General features: G+C 42.8%; 1 protein-coding gene across 1 annotated transcript; it reads right to left on the bottom strand.

Moving 5' to 3' along the window:
- Nucleotides 1–1,565: 1,565 nt before the first annotated feature.
- Nucleotides 1,566–9,450, bottom strand: LOC110217191 (natural cytotoxicity triggering receptor 2-like). Its single transcript, XM_020999408.2, has 5 exons — nt 9,267–9,450; nt 8,172–8,513; nt 7,002–7,086; nt 5,209–5,330; nt 1,566–4,651 (listed from the first exon to the last, which is right to left on the bottom strand). Exons 1-5 carry the CDS (start codon nt 9,313–9,315, stop codon nt 4,599–4,601), a joined length of 651 nt encoding a protein of 216 aa, XP_020855067.1. The 5' UTR covers nt 9,316–9,450; the 3' UTR covers nt 1,566–4,598.
- Nucleotides 9,451–9,679: the final 229 nt, after the last annotated feature.

Below are 9,679 nucleotides of genomic sequence, written 5' to 3'. Positions count from 1 at the left end.
TTTTCCCCCTCCCTTTCTCCCACCCACCCTCCCCACCCCAAGACAGCACACAATCTGATATAAGCTTTACATTTACATTCTTATTAAACATTTTTTCACATTAGTGAAGTTGTAAGTAAAAATTAAAACCAATAGGGGGAACTGTTAGAAAGATGAAACAAAACTCAACAGAAGGTAAAAATAAGTGATAGCAATTTGACTTCCATAGTTCTTTCTTTGGATGTGGACAGTGTTTTCCATCCTGAGTCCTCTGGAGATGTCTTAGATCCTTGTAATTCTGAGAAGGGTTCAGTTTAACAATATTAGTCATCGAATAACATGGCTGTTACTGTGTACAAAGTCCTTTTGGTTCTGCTCACTTCACTCAGCATCAGACCATACAAGTCTTTCCAGGTTTTTCTGAAGTCAGCCTATCCATCATTTCTTATAGCACAATAGTATTCCATTACATTCATATACCACAACTTTCTCAGCCATTCCCCAATTGATGGGCATCCTCTCAATTTCCAATTCTTTGCCACCACAAAAAGAGCTGCTATGAATGCTTTTGTACATGTGGCTCCTTTTCCCATTTGTTTGATCTCTTTGGGATATAGCCCTAGAAGTGCTATTGCTGGATCAAAGGGTATGCCCATTTTTGTAGCCCTTTGGGCATAGTTCCAAATTGTTCTCCAAAATGGTTGGATCATTTCACAACTCCACCAACAACATAGTAATGTTCCAATTTTCCCACTTCTTCTCCAACATTTATCATTTTCCTGTTTTGTCATGTTGGCCAATCTGATAGGTGTGATGTGGTACCTCAGAGTTGTTTTGATTTGCATTTCTCTAATCAATAATGATTTAGAGCATTTTTTCATATGACTATAGATGGCTTTAATTTCTTCATCTGAGAACTGTCTGTTCATATCCTTTGGCCATTTATCAATTGGGGAATGGCTCGTGTTCTTATAAATTTGTCTTAATTCTCTATATATTTTAGAAATGAGGTCTTTATCAGAGAGATTGGTTGTAAAAATTCTTTCCCAATTTTCTACCTCCCTTCTAATCTTAGTTGCATTGGCTTTGTTTGTGCAAAAACTTTTCAATTTAATGTAATCAAAATTATCCATTTTGCTTTTCATAATGTTCTCTATCTCCTGTTTGGTCACGAATTCTTCCGTTCTCCATAGATCTGATAGGTAATCTATTCCTTGTTCTCCCATTTTGCTTATGGTATCGGCCTTTATAGCTAAGTCATGAACCAAGATTCTGTCTCTTAAAATCTTCATTCCTCTCCTTGGATGAAGCCAATTTTTTTCCATGTATTCCAACACAAACAACGGACTCACTGCAGAATCACATAGGACATTCTAACTGTCCCTTATTAATTCTGACGTTAAAAAGTGCCACTCTTCTCACAAATTTTGTTTTGTTTTAGAAAACAGTTTTTCATTAAAAACAGTTTTTAAACATTTAATAGGTTTATTATTCTTATTTGAAATAAATTAATGTGTATTTTAAAATTTTACCAGCTCACATTTAATATAATAAATATTGATGAAAAAAGCCCCGTAAGCCAAAGCTCTTTGATGAACTCAATAATTTTATTAGCATAAATGGGTCTTATGATGAAAAAGTTTGAGGACTGTTGGGATAGGAGTTCAGCTAGGGGAATGCTCTAAGCTTGACCCCACTTTATGATGTGGCAATCCAACTATCCTTTAAGTTGTTTCTACATCAGGTCTTGAGACTATGGTGAGAACTAAGCCTCTACATCTTCAGAGGATTTACACCCTCCTGAACTTTGGAATCTGGTCAGCACATAGACATATGTAAGTATAAGACTGAATTTAGGGACTAGTCACATGCTCCATTGCCCTTAATGGTGATAAAAACTCTGTCTGGGACGAGGTATTATAATCTTCAGTGTGGTTAAGCCCCACCAAGTGGGAACCCAATACTTCTGGCTGCTGGTCATGTTCATTTCTATGGAACAAGAAAACCCAGGTAGTTGAACACTGAGAGGCACCATAAATGCCTCTTCTGGCTTAACTCTACAATGATATCATTGACTCAATATAGCCTGCTGTCCTGTAGATTGAATTTCCACAATCCAAACTAATTGATTGGGCCCAGGGTTACTTGTTCAATGTCTCAGATCTGCCTACTGCCTTAAATGGCAGCAATCTATGATGAGATTGCCCCTCAGAGAGGTAGAACTTTGATACATGCCCCCATTCTGCTGTAGCCATGGTGTTTGGGATGGTGAGCAAGAGAGAAAAGGACTCTCCCAGAGACTGCATCATCCTCAAGTGTCTATCCTGTCTATTTTGTCACGTTTCCCCAGAAGTTGCCAGGAGAACTCAGCCCATGCTTCATGAGCTAGTGGGTGTAGTTGTAGCCCTACTCCTGTTTTGTAAGGGCTACTCCAATCCAAATACCTACATTAGTCTTCTTGATCCTCTGATATCCCAAGTGACCAAACCCATCCTTCCCTATCCTATTTTTAATTTTTTTTTATCTCCTTTACCCTTTAGTGGGATAGTCTCTTCTTTATTATCTCTGATGTTAACCCCCAAATGCCTTCATAAAAAATCTGTATAGTATAGTATAGAATAGACACTCCTTCTTTGGGAGAAAGTGGGGGGAAAGCCTTGATGAAATATAGGAAAGATGGGGAATTTTCTCAAAAGAGATTCAATGGATGATGTCTTCTGAATGCCCTTGTACCAGTGAGTCCAGTGCTAGCAAATTGCTTTCTTTTTCATGAGGGTCCCAGTCTGGGTACCCTGAGGGGGCATTTCTCCTGTATGGTAGCAATGGACTGTAGAAATGAATGAAGTCATAAGTGTGTGTGTGTGTGTGTGTGTGTGTGTGTGTGTGTGTGTGTGTGTGTGCGCGCGTGCATGCACGCGCACTCCTGCACTTGGATACTTAGGCCTTTGGATTCTAGGAATGCTAAAGTTTTCCAAGTCAATAGATTCTGCTTAGTCCACAGTTGTATGAGATCCACAATTCTGTGTTTGTTTGTGACTTGTGCTAAATCCTCCCCACCTTTTGTCAAAAGACATTTCATAACATTACCCAATTCAGGGAATAATATCTTGACCAAACAGGAGATAACTAAGTCATGCTGAGATCCCTAAATTCTCAATGGCCTTCTTGAGGTACATGAGGGATACCCATTCCTTGGTCAGATCTCTCTTTCTTAGAAATCCTTATTCTCTTTCTTTTTTAGATTTTGATTTTATATATTTTTTTTAAGTAACAAAAATCTATACCGTCTTCTTCCTGCCTGCTTTCCACTCTTTACTCACATCTGAACTCATCCTCTAGGTAAGAAAAAAAACAAAACCTGGAATAAATATTGTCCAGTCTTTTTTCAGTCATGTCCAACTATATGTGAACCCATTTGGGTTCAGGATACAGGAAGGTTGCCATTGCCTTCACCAGCTTATGTTATAGATGAGGAACTGGGGCAAACTCGCCCACAGTGACACAGCTGCTAAGTGTCTGAGGCTGGATTTGAACTCAAGAAGATGAGTCTTCCTGACTCCAAGCCCAGTGCTCCATCCACTGTACTACCTGTACCACATGCTGCTTGAAGAACAATTGTATCAGAACTACTTTTCAAAATATTTATAGAAAAAGGTCACATGCCCCAGGTTGGGATCCCCTGGTGTATAAGAGCCCACTTTGGGGCAATACAGGTTGGGGAGTGATAAATGTTATGAAAGGAGAGATAGAATGTCAATGGATTTTAAAAGGAGGGGAGCCTCAAATCTTATTGTGAGCTCACAGACCTCTTCTTAAAGGAATTCTGATTGCTAAAGTGTTTTAATGAATAAATAGGTCCTGCATAGGAGCCCAGAAGGACCTTAGAAATAGGCAGAATAGGAAGGAGCAAGATAAGCAAGTGAACATAACCCTCTTCTAGAACAGACAGATGTGTCCAAACATAACATAGGGCCTGCACACCTCCCTCAATGCTCCCAAGTGTACTCTGAACCAGATTAAGACATAATTGGAAAATAGGTAACAATATAAATAAAAACACAATATAACGCAGATAATACTGATAACTGGTTTTTAAAAGTCAGACATAGCACAGAGGGATCTTTATAAACAAGTGAATGGCCCCCTTTGATATTGAGTTTTATATAATGTTCTAGAGAACATGAAGAGCCCAACCTGGCCATAAGGGAGAGTCTCTGCAGGGAAATAGTGAGAAAGAAGATTGGATCACTATTTGAGGGCCACACCATGAAAGAGGTCTTGAGTACTAGGATTTTGAACTTCATTTCAAATGCAATGAGGAGCCATTCTAAGGCCTAAGAGAAACAGATTGACCCATCTACAGAGTAATAAGGATGACAGGAATAGACAATAGGTGCTTCTCATCATAAGAGAAAAAAAAAAGAGGTGAGCTCTGAGGTCCACTGAAAGCTGAAAAGGCATGAAAAGGGCTTCAAGGATCTGGACAGGGAATCAGCATGGGTATGGTGGCTGGACTGCCTGTGCTGATAGGGATGTCTGCATATTGCTGGTGGCCTGGGCCAAGCTCAGGATGGCAGGAATGTACCTCAGGTTGAGATGTACATTGAAATGAGTTCATTTCACTTCAGGTCATTTTGGTCCTGAGAAAGCTCAGAGTGACTCCTTCCTTTACCTGAGGAAAGAAGAGAAAGTCCAGATAATAAATACTTCCCCATTGTCCTACAGCCTGAAAGTATTCCCTTTTTTCCCCCAAGCCTGATACCTCTTGCTTTCAATTCTCACCTGATTCCACCCAGGGCTGAGGTCAAGGTGGAGACCCCAGCCCTACAGGCAGAATCAATGCAGAAAGGAAAAGGAACAAGCCTCCATTTTCACTTTCTCATTACCCCACATCCTTCCTCCCCTTTGGGGACACAAGCTCAGACAAGCCCCACTCCTCAGTCCCCCCTCCCCCCATGGCCTCTAGCTCACAGCCTTCAGGCCAATTCCAGAAACACCTATTTATATTTAGGATGACATTTCCTCCTGTTTGTTCATTATTCTTGCATTTTCAAGGTATTCTCAACTACACTACCTCAGGGTCTGATTCTAAGAATGAGACTTTTAGAAATGCCTGGGCATCTTTCCTTCAGAGCTTAGGGCTCAGGGAGCTGCTTTTATCTGGGAATAGAAAAAGCCATGCTTCCTGGTGGAGTTAAAATGAAATCAGATGGAGGGTCCCATACTCACAGCAGCTCCTGTACCTGCCCAACCAAACCACCAGAGCTGTGAAGACTAGGCCTTTGGTCACAATGAGTCCACATAGTACTTGGATAACTGGGGAACTGGAGAAAATGGAAGAGTGTGATGGCCTATGGGACAGAGGAAAGCAAGAAAAGTGAGATATAACTGGGATGTGGCAGGGGGTATGGTGGTGGGGTGAGTGACTGCTCAGGTCTTAACCCTACCCATGGAGGTTCCTACATTTCCTCTGTTGATTATCTCCTATGTGTGTTATCTCCTATATAATTTATCCTGTATGTAGAATGTTCTACACAATTGTTTGCATCTTGTCTCCCCCATTTTTCTGTGAGCTCCTTGAAACTAGAGATGGTCTTTCCCTTCCTCTGTATCTTCAGAGCTTAGCCTAGTATTCAGTATACAGTAGGTACTTAATAAATTCTAGGTACCTTACTGGCTGACTTACTGATGGAATCCTCTCTAGGTACTGTCTACATTTGGTGTACGGTGTGTCCACTGTAAAGTGTTAATGGATAAAGGATAAAGAAGAGGAGGCCTCCCTGGCTCCTCAGAGGAACACCAGCAGGCCTTAGGCTTCAGAGAATAAAAGAACAAAGACAGAATGAGGGTGAGCCACCACAGAGAGGGAAGAGAAGAGGAAAAAAAAAAGCAATGTCATCCTTCAGTAGGAATCCTAGTCACTACTTCTTACTTCGTGACTTTGGGATGTCTGAAGATTTGATTTTTTTCTATTTAGTTTTCTCTTGTCACAGGTGCCCAAAGCAGGGCTGAGGTCTCTGAATGAATCCAGGAGTGTTTATGAATTAAGTGCCTGCCCAGAGCCAGGAGCTGTAGTAGATGGTGGGAGAGCAGGACAGAAATGAAGTGATGTCATCCTGCAAGGAGCTTCCCGGTATTCTAGGGGGATGACAACACATTCACCAACAAGTAGATGCAACATTCAACCAGAAAAATACAAAGAAATGTTTAGGAGTCACTGGCAATTAGGGGGGATGAGGAAAGTCTCTTTGAAAGTGTTTGAGTTGAGACTTGAAGGAAGCTCCAGATAACTAAAGGCTGAGGTGAGGAGGGCTTGCATTGAAGCATGGGACAGAGACAGTATACAGGCTTAGAAATGAGAGCTGGCATGTTGTGTGTGAGGAAAAGCAAGGAAGACTGTTTGGCTGGAACATGGAGGGTGTGGAATACAAGGTTCTATCAATCTAGAAAAGTTGGCTGGAACCAGAGTCTGAAGAGAGTCAGATGGAACCCAGGACTTTGGATTATATCCTGAAAGTCATAGGGAGGCGCTAAAGCTTCTGGGGTGACACAACCAGACCTCTGTCCATCAGTCATGAGGGAATGCTGCCCAGCTTATCAAGAAGAGAGAGTTATTTCACAGAGAGGAATTTGGGGATTTGCCTGGTTTATCTGGAGGTGAAGAAGTGTGATAAACTATACCCACTGTCAAAAATAAAGGAGGAGGGACAGAGCTTAGCATAGGACACAATGCAGGGTGGGTTCAGGACTGAACAATGCCAGGCCAGGGTCAAAAGAAATCAGAGTTCAAGCCATTTGAATCTTGGAAATGAAGGAAAGGGGGAAAGCTAGTCAGTACAGTTCCACTAGGCCCAAGCGAACCCTCAGATCCTTTTGCTTGCCCTTTTGTTCTTCCATCTAGAATGGAAAGCTGGAAAGAGGTCATGTTAGACTAAGAATCTGGGGCAGCACTAGTGAGCCCCACATTAACTGCTAAGGATGGGAGATCTTGAGACACAATGGATTTCCAAAAGTAGTTGTACCTGCTGGTGCCCAAGGGGATGGCAGAGGTGGTGAGAGGTGAGTCAGTGGTAATTTGAGAATGTTTGGTGGTCTTCGATGTTGTGCCTGAAAAAAGAACAGAGAAAAGAAACACTTGGCCCTTGACCCCACACCCTCCCACGCCTCCTCTTCCCCAGAGAAGCCAGAACAGTAGACTGCTGGCCCCAGTGAGGTACTGGGCCTTGAAAAACTTTTAGGCAATGATGCCTAATACATGCCTGTGCATGCATGCTATGAGCTAATATATTATAGTACATCATATCTCATATCTCATTCCTTAAGTATTGTCAAATACTCTAGCCTATAGTTTCTACTGTTAATGTCACCATCAGACTCCTTTACTACCCGCAGGCACATTGATGGCCTGACCAAGGATATCCCTCTGGGATGCTTCCACTATCCCCAGGAGTTGGCTGTGATCAGTGTCCAGAATGAAGGCAATACTAATAATCCCCAGATGTAGAACATTTATAATTCACAAAGAGTATTTCCTACATTCATTGTTACAATCACACCCTACTCCCCCTCCCTACCTCCATTTTACAAATGAGGAACTAATTCTAAGAGAAATAGAATGACCTGTCAGAGTCACAATATAATCATTTTCACAACTAAAACTGCACCCTATGTCTATGCTCTTCCATTGGAATCTGCCAGGATCTACTCCAACAATACCTCTGGTGGACCCACCCCTGTCTCCCTTGTCTCCTGGGGCCAGAGCTCCACCTTAAATCAGTGAAGCACAATTCTGTGTCTGTGTATATGTTGGGAGGACCCTGTGTGTCTCTATGCCTGGGTAAGTGCAGGTACATTTGTATGAATGAGTGTGAGTGTGTGACACAGGACACCCAAGACTTAGAAGCCCCAGGACAAATGTTGGCCCTGCATGGGAATGAGACCAGAGAAGGAAACGCCTCACCTTCCCCAGGGACCGGAAGAGGAGCTACTGTCAAAACCGTGGTCCAGAAGGAAGTGAGGAGAGGATGGGAATGGGGAGGGGCAGGAAGCTGAAGGACTGAAGGAGGGGGAGCAGCTTCTCCCTGGAGACCCCAAGGAGACCCAACTTCACATCCTAGCCCACGGTCATGTTCACACCAGGTATTTCCTAAGCTCTGCTGGAACTGAAGGGGATTGAGTTGGCAGAGCCTTACCTGGAGAAACCTCCAGCCTGATTGTCCTGAGAATATCAGTAGTGTCACTGACAGGGTCATAGATTCCACACCAATAGATGCCCGAGTCCTTCACTCTGAGGTTAGACATGGTGATGGTGATGATACCAGTGTAGGTGTCATCCTCCAGGGAGGCTTGTGGGTTGCACAGTTGCTCAGTAAAGATTGAATTCCTGGTAATTAGTCTATCACACATCTTTCCATCTTTTCTCACTTTACACCAGGTTTTCCAGCTCTTCTCAGCTCTCCAGGGATTGTAGCCACAGCTCACTCTGAGTGTCTGCCCCTCCTCGTACTTCTTTTTCAACACTTTACCCTGTGAACCTGAAAAGCAGATCATCAGGTCAGGGGGAGCCCAGCTGGGCCTCCTTTGAGTCATCTCCCTTCCTTGACCAAAGAATAGGAACAAGATAAGGGGGCTGGTCTCCTTACATAACACCCTCTTCTAAGAAAACATACCTCAAAGAGACATCCCATCACCCAAGGGGGCCTCCTCATCAGTGGTGGCCTAGTAAACAATGAACAACCAGTTCTCTCAATCTTTCTCTTTCCCTCCCTCTTCCTTTTCTTCCCTCCCCTCCTATGTCTTTCCTTCTCCTCTCTCCTCTGTTACTATATATATGTATAGATATACATATGTGTATATATTTATAGATATACATATGTGTATATATGTATATATATACGTATATATGTATATACACACACATATAAGCATATCCAGAAACATGTATATATACATACTCATGACACATTTTAAAATTTAATATACATTATTAACATTTTCTCCATCCCCTTTTTAAGTCTAGCCAATTAACTAAACAATAAATCACCTCTTCATTTCTATGCAGTGTCTGTCAATTTTCAAAGTGTAAAGGTTCTCACCAGAAATTTAACAATCAACTCTTCCAAGCCAGTGTGAACTGGCTCCAGCACACCTCTGCTCCCATCCCTCCCCAGTCCCTCAATAGCATCACAACATTGTACTCCTTCCCCTCTTCTTCTCTCCTCTCTCTTCTCTGCTCCCTGTCAGTCATCACCTCTACCTTTCCCTAACCTCCCCCCACCCCCAGATACCCATTAACAGCAAAAACAGCAGCAGTAGCACTGGGGCCGCCTGGGCCATTATGCCTCCATGGGTACTGAGGCAGGGGACATGTTAGGTGGTCTCTTCATGCTGTCCTTGAGCTATTGGATGGCAGGATGGTGCTGGTCCCAATTCTCCCCTGCCTGATTCTGAGTCTCTGAGAGGAAAGAAGAAGTAAGAGAGGGTGGGGGAAGCTAAAGTTGCCAAAGTGGGAGGAGAGGAAGGAGCATAAGTGCTGACCTCAGAGGAGAGGGGTGAAATCACTTATGTCTAGAAGATTCTACTTGTCAGGGATCTGACCCCAAGGATGGCCTAGGGATCCTCCTCAGGAAAAGCCTTGGCCCTTAGAACCACTCCTGGAGCTTATGTTACATCATAGGCTTCCTGATCTATCCCATGTTTA

Source organism: Phascolarctos cinereus, unplaced genomic scaffold (assembly GCF_003287225.1).
Source record: "Phascolarctos cinereus isolate Bilbo 61053 unplaced genomic scaffold, phaCin_HiC Scaffold_5;HRSCAF=322, whole genome shotgun sequence".
Classification (NCBI taxonomy): Eukaryota; Metazoa; Chordata; class Mammalia; order Diprotodontia; family Phascolarctidae; genus Phascolarctos; species Phascolarctos cinereus.
The sequence above is the reverse complement of the archived record's forward strand: the minus strand, read 5'-3'. Positions and strand labels throughout refer to the sequence as shown.